The sequence below is a fragment of the Varanus komodoensis genome, unplaced genomic scaffold (assembly GCF_004798865.1).
Source record: "Varanus komodoensis strain SLA01 unplaced genomic scaffold, ASM479886v1 scaffold19, whole genome shotgun sequence".
NCBI lineage: Eukaryota > Metazoa > Chordata > Lepidosauria > Squamata > Varanidae > Varanus > Varanus komodoensis.
Window position 1 is genome coordinate 15500430 of NW_025335550.1, and position 18710 is coordinate 15519139.

General features: G+C 42.6%; 1 protein-coding gene across 1 annotated transcript in view; it reads left to right on the plus strand.

The window, feature by feature from the left end:
• The first annotated feature begins 407 nt into the window (after window positions 1–407).
• ADAMTSL1 (ADAMTS like 1) overlaps window positions 408–18710 on the plus strand; it is a 591693-nt gene continuing 573390 nt past the window's right edge. Inside the window, exon 1 of the mRNA XM_044427603.1 lies at window positions 408–626. Coding sequence (XP_044283538.1) covers window positions 540–626 — 87 coding nt within the window. The 5' untranslated portion in view covers window positions 408–539. The remainder of the gene's footprint in view (window positions 627–18710) is intronic.

The following is an 18710-nucleotide window of genomic DNA, read 5'->3' on the forward strand; positions in this document are numbered from 1 at the left end:
ACAGGCGAGGCCCTTTCCCACTGAGCCGCCCGCCTGCTCGACAAACTTTCTCAAAAAAATAAAAAAATAAAAAAATGGTAACAATGTGCCTTGAGCGCCTGAAGTTACTTCGAAGGCGAAAAGCCCGGCGTTTAAAAAGAAAGAAGGGGGGGGGGGAGAGGCAAGCCCCATGGCGAATGGTGTTTGTTACTCTCCTCCGCCTTCCACCGAGCCTGACACCAAGGAGCGGGGGGGGGGGGGGCAGCAGCAGCAGCAACACCCCCCCCCGCCCCCCCCAGCCCCCCAACCGCCGCCGCTCCCCCCCCCCCCCCCCCCCGCCCCGGCCTCTCCGCATGTACCACTCCGCCGAGCGCGTGCCCCATCCCTGGCCAGCAAGGGAGCTCCCTGGGAAAGCTCGGCTGCAGGAGCGGGGCAGAGAAGCCGCGCGGCCGCCTTGGCAGGGATTAATTGGCGCGGGAGCTGCCTGAGGGTCCCGGACAGAATTTGCGCGCCTCCCTCTTTTCCCGCCCTTGGAGCTGAGGAGGAGGAGGGCGAGGACTATGGCAGCGCCGGTGGGGCAGCAGTGCAGCCGGACAGTTGCCCCCATCGTGTCAGTCACTTTGTGGCTGCTCTACTCGGCTCCACAGGTAAGAGAACCTGCGGCGCCTGGCATTCCCTGGCTCGGTGTCCCCTCGCGGCTGGGGTGCGAGGCTGCTGAGCCCCCTGTTGGGCAAATGACAGGTGGACACACTTGTGTGTGCGTGCCGTGGGGTTGCCTGAGGCCAGCGGAGGCGCATAGGTGCGGTGGTCTTGCCGTTCTCTTTATGCACGGAAGAGAGGAAGGAATCGTGGCTTCAGAGTGGCCGGTGGTGTCTCGTCGTCTTTGCCTGCTTGAGGGACTCTGCTCAGGTGGCCCTGTTAAAAAGGGGAGGGGGTCTCATTTAGGCTGCCGGGCGCTGGGCAGGGGGGGCCGGCGGATTGCCACTGGTAGCAGCAGAGTGGCGTGGAAACCTGAGGTCTGCAGATAAACCAGCTTTCACTGGTCCCTTTAAAACTCCAGGCGTATGCTGTTCAATGCCCACTCTCTTAAGTTAAAGTTGACAGGTGTCATTTGCTTTCTCTGAAACCATTTAAAATAATGGAACTTTTGTTCCAGAACATGACAACTCCAGGACTTTGAACTTTCAGGATATGTCAAGTGATCTCCCAGAGTATTGCCTTTTGATTCTTAATCGTTTTGATCTCGCATCTGTAGGCGAGTCTGTGAGTGTGAGGCGTTTACATTTCTCTATATCTTGCAGAGATGCTAATGAGGGGTTAATTTCTGTCATGCTGTGCAGTTTCTGTGTCTCTCTGGTGTGTTCAGAGAAACTGCGGAGTGAATCTGTCCATTTCCTGGAACTTCGTTTCTACTTGAGTGCATATAAGTTGCAGGAAAAAGGAGAAGCTGACTTTGGGCTTTATACTTGCTTAAAATACCTGAATATAGGACAGGTCTTCTGCAGGAGAAATAAGAATTTACTGAACCTGCAGAAGCTGGGGCAGGATTCAGAGACTGTCATTTGCTGCCAGCAAATTGGCACTGTGGACAGGGCTATGGCCATGTGTCATTTGGGGAAAAGTATGTTAAGCAGGTTAATTGCTTGCTCTCTCTCTCTCTCTCTCTCTTTCTCTCTCTCTCTCAACAGTGAACTGGAGGAAAGAAATAGAACTCTCTTTGTATCATGCTTTGTAGGAAGTACTTAACAGCTAACAGTAAAACTTGAACCTGACTTGGAAAATGGGTGCTGCCAGGTTGGTTGCTTTTCTTCAAAAGCAATGGAACCTAAATTTAAAATATAAATTGTATTCGACCAGTTACATTTCAATGCTATCTTTCTTCTCCCCAAAGTTTTTGAATAAACTTCAGTATTTATGCTGCCAAAAGCACCTATATCCATTGTGGGAGTTATGCCAGGATGGATTATGCCAGCATCCTCTTGAATTTTAAAATACACTTTCAGCAAATGCCACTTTCGGCAAATATAAATGGTATTTTTCTCTGTCTCTACCACAAGAATAATAAATTTGGCATATTCTGATCCCTACAATGCCAAAATAAAACCCATAGTATGAATACTGCCAGATTCTATTTTTGTCCATTTTTTAAAAAATAGATCACATTCTCCTTTTAGAAGCACACCAATAAACTGCTGGATCTGTCATAATACCAATAGTATATGATTTTTCAAAAGCCTTGTTCGCCTGTATCACTTGCCAGTTTGTCTGTCTCAAAAACTCAGCTTAAGCTCACCATATTCAAAAGTGCACCATGATTGTACTGATTCTACTGATAAGAAATTTCTGACTTGGGTGCAATGTATTTGTAGACCAGCATTTTATTTGATTTCTTTTTAAGGTTACTCTTCAGTGAACAATATAGTCAATAATAGCTTTAAAAATCCAAGGAGTACAAGCAACACTAGAAACAATGAAAAACAGACCAGTGAAGTATTAGCTGTAAAGTTATGGCACTGATGCCCTAAATGAGCCATCCAACTGAGCCCTCAAAACAGAATAGTCTCCAAGTGCAATTGCTTACCCAGAAAGACAAGACAGAACATAATGTTTCATTCAGACGTTTCTAGAGCAGAAGTGGAGAACTTGTGTCCCTCCAGATGTTTGGGCCTCAGTTCTCATCATTGGTCACTATTGGCTATGCTGCCTAAGACTGATGGAAGTTGTACGTCCTTACAACTTGCATGCCACTCATCTAAAGCTATGAAGTGCTGTTGAGTGAATCCATGAAAACAGCAGGATCTACTCCGTATTGGCACTTCATGTTTTTAATGTGCATCTGTGGTGATGCCTCTTGAGAAACTCTTAAGGAAAAGGCAAGCTCATGTGAGAACATGTTCTCTACAATACTAATATTTAGGGCATTGTAAGTTATAACTGAAGTCTTCCTTTGAGCAGGGAAGCCAATAAATATCTAGTCCAGCTGGGGATTGCTCTCACAGACAGGAAATAGAACAGCTGTTGAAAATGCATTTAGGTGTTGTGTGCTACATTGAATTGTTGCTGTCACAGTGACTGTAATGCACACAGCCTGGTGAAAATGATGGAGTGAACATGGATATTGGATACAGGGAGAAGTGAGTCTATGTGCCACTTCCATTTCTGGTTCAAGCTTTGATAACTCTGCTGACTCATACAGAATCACCTCAGAAGAGCAATCCTATTCCTGGAAGAACTTGCTGACCAGATGTGTGTAACTGATTGAAATTTGCTTGAATCCGGGTGGGGACAATTTTTCCCAGATTATTCATCAGGTTTTTGAGTGCAGCACCAAGTAGAGCTTAAGAGGGGGTTGGGATGAAGTGTATCCCACTTGGTCTATAAGGTTTCCATCTCCCTGAACAAGATGCTTTCCAAGGGTCTGTACCTGGTGTTGGGAATTTGAATGACAATGGGAATTATGTTGGTGTATTTTCCACCCTGCTGTCCAAGCTAACAGAAGTGGCTTTGGAGGGGAGATTTAGGACTCCAAGATGTGTAGACTTGGTAGTTTTCAATATGTATTACAAGGGCATCTTACCTGAGATTACTTGGCTACTAAGGCAACCATTTTCTCGCCTCAGAAAAATTTAACCTAATGTGCATGGTAGGAGGTGTTGGAAGGCTTTCCTGAGGTGTTGGAAGGCTTCCTAAGTTATTACCTGGCAGTTCTGTCAAGGCCTTGGTCTCTCTGTGGAATAGGGAGATGACACAGGCCAATATTATAATTACTCCCACAGTTTAAACTAGTCATAGAACTGTATCAGCACCTTGATATTGCAAGAAACTGAGGACTATGGAATGGCTAGTACAACAGCCAGAGTACAAGTAACAGAACACCTCTCATGAGTACAATTGAACACAGGTGAAAAATCATTGGTACTTATGTTGTAGTAGTGATGGCTGTGAAGAAGCTAACTACTCTGCTACCATTGATTTGGTGCATTGTCAAAAGTGCTTCACTGATCCCATTGAAATAAGCTTGATCTCTGTACGATTTGGAGTTCAGAGGGAGCCCTTGAAGCATCATGTGACAGATCTGCATTGTCTTTTGCTGACAAAACCATTTTCATTTGTTTCAGCATGGATGCCATTGTTTTGACAGGGGTATAGATGGATACTGCTAGGGCTATATCCAGTCACGTTAGTAGGGACAGATTTCAGCTCATGCAGCTTGATGATGTGCAGAAGTAACTTGGAAGTTTGAGACCTGCCCTTTGAGTCCATATTCTTCCTAGACATTGAAACAAAGCAAGATCGGGCTTAAAATCTGGATCGCAGCAGTGGCTAATGAAATGGTTAAAGCTTTGTTTAAAATCCCCAGATGTGGATCCCTCAATTCTGAATAATTAGTGTCTGGTATCCAGTGAACTCTGGTTGGATATGATACTGGGAAAGGTGGCGCCTTTATAACACTAGGTAGTCTTGGATGATAATCATTTGGATCTGCTCCATGCAGGTTTACTGCCTGGTTTTAGGACAGAAGCAGCCCTGACAAATAACTTAAATCAGAGAATAGCTGAGGGAGTGCAACCCTGCTTGTTGTCATGGACTTCTGACTAGCTTTTGATACAAGGTAGGATTGAGGGTATGCCTTGTGTTTATGACTCCAGTCTAGAGTATGAAAGTAGTTTGGGATGCAAGCAAGCAAGCAAAGAAACTCATCCTTAATTCAGAAAAAGCAGAAATATTGTGGATGGGGTTGAGATCTGGTGTTGGATGGGGTTGCATTCTCCCTGGAAAGCCAAGTCTGCAGCATCAGGCTTTTCCTGAATCTGGCAGTTTCTGTGGAAGCAAATGTCACCACCTGGTAACAGATGCTACATCAGTTTCAGTTGTTTCGGCTGTGTCCCCGTCTAGAGAAAGTAGGCCATACTGCAATTGTTCATATCCTGATTAGATCTAGAGTAAACTACTGCAATGCAAGGGGCAGAATGTAAATCCCTAGATGGGTTGGACTTCAGTTCCCAGAAGTCCTTGCTACCTTGACCAATAGAGAGGAATGCTGGGAACTGAAGTCCATCTGGAAGTCTGCTCTCTGACATTCCTATGGTGATGCATTCTGGTAGGGGTGCTTTTCATTTGAAAACTTCATTTGGTTCAGGATGCAACACTCTGGTTGTCGGCAGGGACAAGCCAGGAATAGAGGATCTCCAGATGAAGTTTGTTTGTTTATTTATTTATGAAATTTGTATGCCATCCAATTACCAGTGTCTCTGGGCAGATTACCAGCTGAACTGCAGTGGGCATCATCCATAACAATTGGTTGGGCAGAGTCAATCCTAGGTTTCCCATCCATGCACTGGGCAATTAGACCATATAGAACTAACTCGGATGCATAGGCAACCAGTGCTGAATTTCCTGGCGATCACATTTAGAGCCCCAAAGAGGTTAGTCTCTGCCAGTATGAACCTCCTGGAGCCCTAGCAGCAGAAGCCCTCCTCACATAGCTGAACTAGGATTTGCTTACATTCTTAGAAGCTTTTCTCTGCTATATTATGAGCTTTTCATTGCCTCGCCCTGCCATTTGGCTTGTGGCAAGGGGAGGTAAGAGTGAGACTGATAAATGAATGCCATTTTGGCAGACTTAATTATCAGGGAAGGGTAGAAATTTCCATGGCTTCTGTCTGTTTGTAGAGTCCAGGGAACAGAAAATAATCCAGTTTCTTTGCAAAAGCAACTAGCAACAAAGGGAAGAATGGCCGTGTTGCTATTTTTCGCACTTGTGTCTGGGAAATATCATTAGTGGCAATGGTGGCTCAATGCAATCTGGTTCACTATAAATGTTTGTGTTAGGGAAGTGCTGTAGGCGCAGTGGAAGCACAAGACAAAGCAGTTCGACATACACTGGAGAGTCTTGGCTGTCTGGTCTGATTGGTCTGCACTGAGCAGGCACCAGGTGGGCTCTGTAAATCTTCTCTGCTCTTTGTAGAAGACTTGGATAATCTGCAGTGAAGGCTGCCAGCTGCAGGGTCCATGTGGCAGTGTATCCACAAGAGCTTTTCGTCCAAACATTTACGGAACTATCCATGGTACTGTCCTCTGACCCCCAAAGAGGTTCAGCACCGTGATTAGTTCCTTTAACCTTCAGACTGCAGCCCGCAGTGGATACATTACCCCAATGACACTGGAGTCATAGTCCACTGCTTTTTTCAGTTGAAAATGGGTGGGAGGGGTTGTGATTCCTAAATAAGGGGATGTTGAGATGTATGCTTAACTTTCCCCAGTAAAGTAGTCTGGATAGCCAAATGAAGTTTGTTTTCTATCTCTTGGGAAGGGGAAGTTGCATGGTATTTATTATAAATGGTAGAAACTGCAGTAAATGTTATAGACTGAAGTTCTTAGATATCCTCTTGTGAGGAAGAAATATTTTCCAAGGTATCAAGTAGTCATGTAGTCTCCTGTTTTGTTTTTCAAATGAGTTTTTCATTTCTTGAAAGCAGAATGTTGAGCTGGGTTGTGTCATTGTGTTTCCCATGAGTATAATTTACACCTACTTGATGTCATTTTTGTATTCTCTACAAGGTAGTTCCCTTTGCTTAGTCATGGAATCTTCATTGCCCAGATGTTGCTTTAGGGAAATGGATCATAGTTTAGCTTTGGAGGAAGGGGCAACAGATATCCTTACAGATGTAAAGGGGCAAACACAAGTTTAATTTACTTTAATGCTGTTTTCTTGAAGCTGAAAGTATGCTAATGTGAGAACCTGTCCCTCTTGGTTACTATTATTTGTTTTCAGTTTTGGAGCTGGTTTGAAGAGTTTTTAAAGAAGTGTGTCAGAAAGATCAGATGTAACAAACTTTATGCTGTTTTTAAAGTAAGACTGAATTGACACTTCTTAAAAACAATATTAGGTTGCATGGAAAATGGGCAAGATGCCACATCTTATGTAAGAGATGTGTAAAGGTAGTAAAACATGACTGCTCTGTTGGGTTGCTAACTGCATCATCAAAATATGTTTAGGGATTCCCCCCACCTTTGGCATTACTTGCTGCTAGTACGTTTGCTAGTTTATGAGCATGGTAGACCTTCACATCTGAAAACTGTAGTAGCCTGGCAGCTGGGGAACATGCAATTTTAATCTGCATGGCCAAACAGTAATCAAAAGTGTGGTGTATTCTTCCTTTTAAAAAGTTGCAGGAAATGCGTCTCCTGCAAATGTGAAATTAAAACCAAGCTCCTTTGGTGCTTTGTCTTCCTCCCTGAGAGTGTTCAGACCTTATACATGGGCCAGCTTATTAAATGTTGATGTTGATAGAAAGGTTTGGTGTCCTGTGATTTATAGAACTGCATGCATAAACAGCAGACACTACAAGAGGGGTCAAGATGTCACACTTGCTTGCTTGTTTGAAACTGCCTTGGTTCTGGTTTACCCTTGTAATAGGGAATGGTAACACATATTATAACTTGCCTTTCTTTCTAACAATGAGAGCTAACTTTCCTTTGGGTAGATAAGTTACATTTGTCCCTCTGAGACTGCCTAGGGTTTTGGAAACTTGCATTGCCTTTAAGAGAAAAGAATGGGAACCAGTCTAGCGCCAAGCTGTGTCAACTGCTGAAAAAACAGCTGGTGCACAGCTGGGTCATGCTACCTGATCATGAAGAATACCTCTATTTCAACCAATATACATATACAAGATTTTATTGTTGGGAAAGTGTGTGTGTCAGAAACATGGAGGTACCAAGAGTTTTTCTTAGTTTGAATACTTCGGACCGAATGCTGTGTGCTCAGTTAAAGAGGTGTGTGTATTCACATACCTAAATGCATATAAGGATTGTTGTTGTTGTTTAGGAAAGTCACGTTCAACCTATTGCTACCCCATGGACAACATTCCTCCATGCTCTCCTATCCTCCACCATCCCCCGAAGTCCACCTAAGCTCACACCGACTGCTTCAGTGACTCCATATGTACCTATAAAAACTAAGATGAATTTCTGCATTCTAAGCACAAACTTCAGGACTGAATGAAATAGTGTTTGCTTTTTTTCTTTTTTCAGAATACTGCAGTCATGAAATATCCTGTTTTCATGTGTTTTACAGTGCCTTAATGCACAATGAAGTGGGAGTATTGGTGTTGAGATCTGTAGGACTGAATAGCAAATTTCCTATATTTTAAATAACCACGCACCCCTGTTCTAAACACATTTTCTGAAACCAGATAGAATTATTCTAGAGATATTATGGTAGCCTTTAAAACCACTGACTGTATTGACTAATGGCCACTGGAACAATAAGGCATAACACAGGCATGTATCTTCTGAAGTTCCATAAATGAGGCACCACTGTGATCTTTTGTATTGTAATTCTTTCTACTTGGTGTGGGTACATATTAACAAAGTCCAGGAGACAGACTGTAAAGCTAACTTTTGTTGTTTGAGTAGTTGTGTTCTTTTATCAAACCACCATCTTGCCTCATTCATGGGTAGTGAAGAGTTCTATTTATAACCCTATTTATTCTTTCCAGAACATGTACAAAAGAAAAAAAAGGACAGAATAAGTACACAATGCCTTCTGATTGTTAGTGCCAGGACATCTTAGTTTGAAATCAACCAATATTTAGATTCCACTCCTACTCTATATCCCATCTCATATAAAAGAGGTAAAAAAAGTTTGTTTTGTTTGAAAAAGCACTTGCTTATGGTATTTTTATAGTAAAAAGAACTACTTTAGGAAATATACTGTTCTTGCATCCTGCTAGCAATTGCTCATCTATTTCCCCCCTAAACAGGAAATTAGGAACTAGAATATGCAGGCCAAACACAAGTGAATACTGCTGCTTGTGCTCTGTTTTTATGTTGGTGTTTCCTCCTTCTCCATGGGCTCAATTATGCTGTGGCCTGGCATATAGGCTCAGCTTGTGGTTGAGAGCAAGAGAAAAACTTGGGCTCATGAGTGGCCCCTCCCTTCCACATGTAGAATGCATTATGTGATCAGATGTCTAACATATACATGAGTCCCCTTAATCTGCTGCTAGAAAAAGGTGTGGACGGAATGTGTGGACATTACCCATACATGAAAGTATGCATGTAGGTGTTGGTTCACAAAAAATATGCCGCATGTCTTGGCATTGATTAAAGCCCAAGGCTAGCTCCTTTGCTGACCCATGTATCACCTGAAGATTTATGATTAGTTGTGAGGGCCCTTTTCCCATACTGCCTCTTCTTATTTTTCTAACTTTCATGACATGTCTTCTAAATCCTGTTCTAATTTGTGAAATATTTTAATTGTATTTCTATTTCTCTTTGGGAGGTCATATTTTGCCTATTCAAGTTGCTCATTATGGACAACATAGTAACTGAAGATGTGTTTTGAAAATACTGTCTTGTGCACAGGGGAAGTGAAATATTTCTACATAAACAGGAAATCAGTGTCAACGTGTCCAGTGTGCCATTACAGAACAGGAAAGTCCATTCAGAAAATGGCATATTTGTGCATTTTTCCCACCCTTTGACCATTGGGCTTTTTGTTTTAGAATATTTTGGAAAATCCCCTTTCTGAGCAATTTTCTCAAGACCTAGTACTGTCTAGCTAAAAGCAGAGTCCAAGACCTATTGTCTCAGGATAAGGGGCCAATTAAACAAGTTCTGAGAGGAAGAACTAGCTACTCAACTATTTACAGTGAGCAGTGTACGCAAGATGAGTGTTGTGCACTTTGTTCCAAAGAATGAAGTTGACTCTGGAATGAAGTTGACTCTGGAAATGCCTATCACACATGTGGCAGTTGAAAGAGCTCTTATTGATCCTTCAAAGACTTGAAGCAGAGCTTAGTATGACAGATATGATGAATGCCAGAGGAACTATTGGCCCAGAAGGAACATATGGAGCTTGTATTTGGACTTTGGAGGCTGAAGTAATGGAGAGCAAGTCACAGATGGAGACTATCTAGACAGCTCCCCAAGGAAAAACATGTGAAGAAGGTTTGGGGGTGATAGAGTACTGTCAATAGCCCTGTAAATGAATATTGATGTACATTCCTTTCCAGTATTTGTTGAGGGTGGAATGGAATTGAACCATGGTGCTGCCTGACGAGAAAAGCCATCAGCCAATCATAGGATGATGGGTAATTTGCTATTTTAACATTTTAAACTTGGAGCAGATGTTGGATTCTTGACAAAGACAAATTGAGTACCTTCAATTGATGTATCTGCTGTTTCCCTCCCACCACTATTCTAATGCATGCATATTACAAGTCTTACTTCTAGCATGGCACTGCAAAAGATACAGTACAACGCGCTTGCACTAGCAAGTACCAGGTGAGAAAAATTGACCCATTATTTAACTTGTCTGTTTGACAAATGTATCTAGTAAAGACCACACAGCTGCAAACACATGATTTGACACTGCCATGGTTGAGGAGATCAAAAAGGAAAAGCTGAACTTACTAGAGAGCTTTGCTGTTGTAGCAAACAGTGTGAACTTGGGAAACTCCAGTTGAAATTTAACTTCCAGTTAGACCCAAGCTATGATTTGTTCAGGTTCAGTTCTCTATCTACTCCGTGTGTGTGTGTGTGTGTGTGTGTGTGTGTGTGTGTGTGTGAGAGAGAGAGAGAGAGAGAGAGAGAGAGAGAGAGAGAGAGAGAGAGAGAGAGAGAGACTTGGTCTATTTGGTTGGCAACACTGGTGTGAAGTGTACTAAGGAAATATATATTAAGCACAATTTATATAACAATTGTTAATTACTTTGATTTATATGATTCAATTTATTTGTATTTTAAGTTTTTCCCTTTTTAATCCTTTCAATGTTATTGATGCTTTTTGGTATTGTATTAAGGTAGTTAATAAATAAAAAACAAAGAAGGAAATATACATTAAATGTTTTGATTACTTGAAATGCCAAATAAACAAATTTGAAAGAAGTGGATTTGAAAAGGGAAAGGACTGCTGGAACAAGTCTAGGTTTGATTTTCCTTGATCTTATGGGTGACTTTGGAATTTATTTCTTTGTAGGGATAAAGATCTCAACAAATATAGCCATAATGTTGGTAAGTTTATTATTTATTAAGGGTTGCCATACAAGTAAATATGTTTAAGTTCATTTGATTAATGTATTAGTGCCTTAAATATTTGCATATTAATAGAATTAGAAAATAGAGTTATTTTCTTTAACAGATAATATGCACACATGTTTTGGGAGACATCATTACAGTAGAGTGTGTACAGAAGAGACAAAAGAAGTATCTATTTTAAGGTTATGCTAAGGTCCCAATTTTTTGCTAAATTCTGGTATTAAAATAATGCAAACATACGTAAGTGTCACACTCCTGCAGCCTGATTAATTGGAGGAAATGATTTAGCTGATCAATAGGCTTTTAAGGTTCTATATTGTAGCTGAAGTTATTCCCAGTGGACTCGGTAGCTTACTCTGGAGTAGATATGTACAGGATTGCACTATATTTGCTGTAACTGTTTCATCAACTAGTATGGCAGCCTTATTTTGTTATCATAATAATGGAGAATTTAATATAATCTTGGTACATTATTTCTTCTGAAATATTTTAGAAATCAAGAGGAGTGTGCATACAAAAATAATACATTGATGCCTCCTCATGTAGTTGCTAGTAGAAGAACACTGCACTGAACCAGGCCATTTATTCAATGCCTAAATAGACCAGTAGAATTAGTATAGTAAACCAGCCATATTCAAATTCTGGGAGTAATATCTGCAGTGCTTTTTTTTTCGTCATAGAACGCACTGGAACGGCGTTCCAGCACCTTTTTTCGACGGATTTTCCAAGTTTTAAAAGTACCTTTTGAAAAGTTGATGTTTGGTCCACGTGGATTTGAATCGCCCTGTTGAGCGTAGCAGGTCGGCAGCAAAATCATTAAAACGGTGCATGTGGGCTGCTTGTGTGACGAGTCCGATGCATGTGTACTTTGTCCACACTGGTTGTGATGGTGCTGCTTGGCTTGTGGTGCTGCTTGGCTTGTGATTGGTCGTGTGGTCAAGTGCTGAGTGCTTACTGCGGGCAGCAACCGTTATGTTTCATTACACAACCCTAATTTTTTAAATAAAAGATTAACAAGATGTGAGTTCCGGCATCTTTTTTCTTACAAAAAAAGCACTGACTATCTGGAACCACCTGTTGGTCTTCAGCAGTCATGAAGCTTCCTTGTTTGTCCAGTTACTTAGTCTAGATTAAGTAGTTATAGCATGTAACCTCAGAATCCAGGAGAGAGCCCAATGATTCCCCTCTGCTGAATTCCCTGAGGATCTGCCCAGTTCAGTCTTTTAAAAACCCAAACACCAGCATCATGCTTTGCTTTCTAGCTCGTATTCAGAGCTTTCTAACCAGTTTTCTCTCTCCTTCTGTAATTCAGATATCAACAGTAATAATCATTTTTGTAGATATTTGGGTAAACACTTTGTTGTCACAGTTAATGTCTAGGGCTGTAATATACCTATTTATAGATACCTATTTAGGTATATATATACCTATGTACCTATTTAAATGTGAACAAGCTACATTGCATTTAGTGGGACATACTTCTGAGTAGACATGCATAGGAGGTAGAAGTCAGACACATGTTTGCATGCAAAGTAGCCCTATATGTGTTTATTGTTATACATTTTCTGATTTAGTCACATAGAAGTTTCCAACTGGAAGTGTGATAGTCTTCTTGCATGGTCATGAGATGGATAAAGTGTTTTCCTCATTCGTGTGTGTGTGTGTGTGTGGGGGTGTGTGCATGGAGAGGTAGAGTAATGTAAACAGTGATGTTGTTTGGTAATGAAATGCAAAAAATACTACAAGTGGCCATTACATTAAAGCATATGTGTGTATATGATAAACACAGTGACCATTCACAACAGCAGTAACTGATACCAGATCAAACATCTTAACATTTGAAAGTACATTTAAGGTCTATGATGGCATAGGAGGAAAAAAGGATTGGATTTAATGGGTGAATGGGGAGGTGCTTACACCAGCCCTCCCACCCACTCACAGCTCTTTGCTTAGCATCCCACTCTATTCTCAAGGTTCTGCCAAAATACAGGAATGGTTTTTGGTGTGTGTGTCTATGTGTATGTGTACATGCATGCACAGGATGCAACCCTGTTTTGTGAATGTGAACTGTTTCATTCATGGGAGAAAAGTTAAGATCTAAATGGTAAATTCTCCCTATGGAGGGATGTAAATGGTGGGATCCCACAGGGAGCTGATTTAGAGCCAATGCTTTTCAACCTGTTCATAAATGATTGGGAGCTAGAAGTAAATAGTGAAGCGGCCAAGTTTGCTGATGACACCAACCTGTTTAGGGATTGTGAGGCACTCCAGAAGGCTCTCTCCAAGGTGTCCAGCAACAACCATCAAAATGACAAATGCAGTTCAGTGTAAGCAAGTGTAAAGTAGTGAGCAGTTTGGCAAAAAAATCCCAACTTCAAATATAAGCTGATGGGATCTGAGCTAGTGGAGATTTGGCTTGTGGCTTACAGTGAACTGTTGCTGTGGAAAAGCCAAACTCCATGTTAGGCATGGTTAGGAACAAAATGAAAATAAAACTGCCAATATCGTACTGCCCTATACACATCTATGATATGAGTGCACATAAAATATTGTGTGCAGTTCTGGTCTTCGGATTTCAAAATGGATAATGTAGAGTTGGGAAAAGTGCAGAAAAGGGCAACTGAAAAGATCAAGGGGCTGGAGCAACTCTTCTGTGAGGAAAGCTGAAATGATTACAAAAGCTAAAATGTTGGTTTATTATTATTATTATTATTATTATTATTATTATTATTATTATTATTATAACATTTCTATGCCGCCCCTTACCGAAGCCTCGGGGCGGCTTACAACACAATAAAATACATTGAAATACAATAAAACATAATAAATTACCATTAAATACAAAAATACAAAAAATACACTGAGTTACGAACATAATAATATAAAATTAAAATTATCAGTATAAAATAAGTAAATAAATAATATAGGAGGAGAAAGGAGAAGGAAGAAGAAAGTTGCCCTGGCCAGATCATATATTTTAACAATTAAAATGATGTTTAAATAAAAATAACGACGGTGCCAGGCAGACCTCTTTGGGGAGTGAATTCCATAAGTTGGGCGCCACTGCAGAGAAAGCCCTCCTCCGAGTACTTACTCTCCTAATTTCTTTCCTGGAGGGTTCCCGGAGAAGGGACTCTCCCGCAGATCTCAAACGGCGGTCGGGCATATACGGACGTAAGCGCTCGTTCAGGTAGCCAGGACCCAAGCTGTTTAGGGCTTTATAGGTCATAATCAACACTTTGAATTGGGCCCGGGCTTCAATGGGAAGCCAGTGAAGCTGACGGAGGACTGGAGTCATGTGAGCATAACGCCCCGTCCCCGTCAGCAACCTGGCAGCTCTATTTTGCACCAATTGAAGTGTTCGGACTGTCTTCAGGGGAAGCCCCACGTAAAGCGCGTTACAGAAGTCTAGGCGGGAAGTCACCAGCACGTGTGTCACCGTCGCCAGGCAGTCGTACTCCAGGTAGGGGCGCAGCTGATTAATCAGCCGAAGCTGAAGGAAGGCGCTCCTCGCCACCGCTGTCACCTGAGCTTCCAATGAAAGCTCCGGGTCGAGGAGTACTCCTAAGCTGCAGACCTTGTCCCTAAGAGGGAGTGTTGCACCATTCAGGACCAGGTCAAATCCACCCTCTCCGAAGCCCGATCCGCCAACCAACAGGATCTCCGTCTTGTCTGGGTTGAGTTTCAGTTTATTGGCCCACATCCATTCCATTACCTCGGCCAAGCACCGGTTCAGCGCAGCCACTGCCTCACCTGGATTAGTGGAAAATGAGAGGTAGAGCCGGGTATCATCAGCGTATTGATGATTCCTCAGCCCACACCTCCTGATGACCTCTCCCAGCGGTTTCATATAGATGTTAAATAGCAGAGGGGATAGGATGGAGCCCTGTGGTACTCCATGGCATAGCTGCCATGGCGCAGAGACATGGTCCCCCAGCACTACCTTCTGGAATCGACCGTTGAGATAGGAGCGGAACCACTGCAAAGCAGTGCCTCCAACCCCCAATCCCGCTAGCCTATCCAGAAGGATACCATGGTCGATGGTATCGAAAGCCGCCGAGAGGTCCAGAAGAACCAACAGGGACACACTCCCCCTGTCTCTCTCCCTGCACAGGTCATCGTACAGGGCGACCAAGGCAGATTCAGTACTGTACCCGGGTCTGAAGCCAGACTGAAAAGGATCCAGATAATCAGTTTCATCCAAGAGTGCTTGGAGTTGTCCCGCCACCACTTGCTCCAACATCTTGCCCAGAAACGGGATGTTGGCCACAGGTCTATAGTTAGTGGCCATCTCTGGATCCAGTGACGCTTTCTTCAGGACTGGTCGTATTACCGCCTCCTTTAAAGGGGCAGGCACTCTACCCTCCCACAGAGAAGCGTTAACCACTTCCAAGATCCAGGTCCCAATCCTGTGCTTGGAGTTATTTATTAACCAAGACGGGCAAGGATCCAATAGGCAAGTGGTGGGACGTACTCGTCCAAGCACCTTGTCCACATCATCGGGCCTCAATAATTGAAATTCCTCCAATAATTTTGGACCAGATGGTAGCATTGGCGTCTCCCCAGAGACCTCTGATTCATTAGTGGAGTCCAGCTCGTGACGAATCTGAGCGATTTTCTCCCTGAAATGCCTGGCAAAGTCGTCACAGCGGGCCTTTGAGGGTGTGACTAGCCGGTTTAGCTTAGCAAAAAGGTGTGTAAGAGAAGATGTGAGAGAGGTGTACAGAATTATGCATGCTATGGAGAAAGTGGAAAGGGAGTCATTTTTCCTTCTTCCATAATACTAGAACCCAGAGTCATCCCATGATGCTGATTGGTGGGAGATTTAGGACAGATAAAAGGAAGTACTTCCTCACACAGTGCATGGTTAAACTATAGAATTCACTTCCATGAGAAGCTATGATGGCCACCAATTTGGGTGACTTTAAAAGAGAATCAGACAAATTTTATCAATGGCTAGTAGTCCTGATGACTCTCTGTAACTTCCAGTATCAGAGACAGTGTGTCTGTGGATACTAGTTGCCAGGGAACTTGAGCAGGAGGGGGCTTTTGCACTCATAGGAACCACCTGCTTGTGGGATCCTGTGGGCAGCTGGCTCACCTCTGCATAAACAGAATGCTGGACTAGCTGGACCACTGGTCTGATCTAGCATATCTCTTCTTATGTTTGTAAACCATATCTTGATCCAATTGAGATGTTAAGGAATAGAACTTCTTGATGAATGTAATTCCTCAGTTCTATTCTGAGGTCTACCTTGAATGACCTTGTCAGCAAAGACTACTTTCAGGTGAGCAGGTGGCCTGAGATGCTGAAATGTTCTTTCAATGGTTTCTGAATATTGTCCCTTCTGATTTCAGGTTTGCTGCTGTTATTATTATTATTATTTTTAATATCAGGCAGCTGCAATTAGAGAGTGATCTGGGTGCTGTTTCTCCACTGCTCCCCCCACTCTCTCCTGCTGTACCTTTTCAAATGAAGTTTCTTTCTTTGTCATAATTGGCAGCTGCTGCTGAGCTACCACAGGTGCACCTCTGGAAGTGCAGGAACTTCAGATTTGCAATTGAGCATGTGCCAACTTCTGCATGTGCTCAGAGCATTCCTGCCACTCCAGGGCCTTCTTCCACAAGGAAAGGAGTTGTCTTAGTGAAGCTGAGGTGCCCAGCAGGCAATGCAGGTACATCCTGTGTGCCTTCCTTATGGCGGTGGTCAGAGAAAGAGCAAGAGCTCCAGAAGTAGGTTGTTTTTTTTATATCTTGAAGGACTGCGTATGTGGTGTTGCATGTACTCTGGCTAGGGATCTGTGTATATAGGCTGGGATTTGAGTGTGTCCAAGAGCTGCTTTTCTGTTAGCCACTGAAAACATTGCCTTGTTTTAATTATTATCATGATTGTTATCATCATGATCTCTCTTGTTATTATGGTTTGCTCTTAGTGTATGTGAAAGGGGGCTTTGTTTGTGTCCTTTTGTTCCAGGGACTTTCTCAAGGGGTGCACTTGTTATTGGAATTAGTGTTACCTGTAAAGGGATGATCATACTTTCTCCCAACTGAATCCTTACTTCTTATAAAATATGCATAGGAATGTTGTACTGTGCTGCTTCTGAGTAGGCCTGCTCTGCTGGATTCTTTACAATATACAAAAGTATTTAAGCTTTTTCAATGTGGTCCTGTATTTCAAAGTCTCACTTTTCTGTGTGGATAGCTCCCCACTAATAATTTTAGAGTAACTTGATTCTCTGTGGAATGAATTGTTGCTGGAATATGAAAATATGGGTTCAAAGGAATACTTTTTGTCGCTGTGTAATTACTCTCTCCACCTTTGCACATTTTGTGCCTCAATTTGCTCCTTCTGTGGTGTCAGTTGTTGACTGTAAGGAATTCAAAAATTGCTCCACCCCTGTGACGACCCCCCCACCCGCCGCTTGTCACTCCCTGGCTCTGTTGCTCATGGCTTCCCCCTGCTGTACCACTCAAACTAGCCACCAGCCTCCCCTGAATATTATTCACTAAGAGTTGTCAGATTCAGGGAAACAATCACCAAATAAGAGCCAGTGTGGTGTAGTGGTTAAGAGTGCAGGACTGGGACTCAGACGATCTGGGTCCTAGTTCCCACTCAGCCATGCAGCTCATTGGGAGACTTTGTGCCAGTCACAGACTCTCAGCGCAACCTACCTCATAGGGTTGTTGTTCTGAGGATAAGATGGAGAGGAGGAGGAGAATTATGTAAACTTCCTTGAATTCCTTGAAAGGCAGAATATAAGTGTAATAAAAGTAAAAAAGGTAAAGGTTTCCCCTTGACATTAAGTCCAATTGTGTCTGACTCTAGGGGGCAGTGCTCATCTCTGTTTTCTAGTTGAGGGAGCCAGAGTTTGTCCACAGACAGTCTCCATGGCCATGTGGCCGGCATGACTAAACACCGAAGTGCACGGAATGCTGTTACCTTCCCACTGAAGTGGTACCTTTTTATCTACTTGCATTTGCATGCTTTCGAACTGCAAGGCTGGCAGGAGCTGGGACGGAGCAACGGGAACTCACCCCGTTGTGCAGATTCGAACTGGCGACCTTTCGATCAACCAGCCCAGCAGCACAGCAGTTTAAACCACTGCGCCACCTGCATCCCCAATAGATAAGCATGGGGACTAATTTAGTAAATGACTTGCTGTGATAGTTCAGTCAGAAATGATTTTCAGAATATCCCTGGTAACACCACTATTAACCAATTATGTTGGTACCATTTTAGTGGCAGTCTCATCTAATCCATGTTTTTGATAGTACAGTTTCCTTTGCACTGGGCATATTGATGAAGATATGCTTTATTGATTACAATAACATTTCAATTTACAGAAAGTTTCTTTTCTTTCATTCTGCTGTAAAAGCATTGTTTCCTCAAGCAAAGTGATTGATCTCCTAAGCTTTTTTGACTGCTTGGCTATACAGATGGAGACAATCCACACTTTTATTTTCAGTTCCATAAGAGCCCTTGAGAATACAGATGGAATTAACAGATTAATGTTTGGGGACTTAAGAATTTCCTTGTCTGGTTAAGAATGTCCCAGTCCCTGTCACAATGAACAGCCCTGGTATTGGATAGAGTAAGGTGGCTATATCAGTCAGCAGAATTGAAGATGCAGGAACCAGTGATGACGTGTTGAAGGACAGAGGTGTGGACACCATGCATTCTGCTTGTG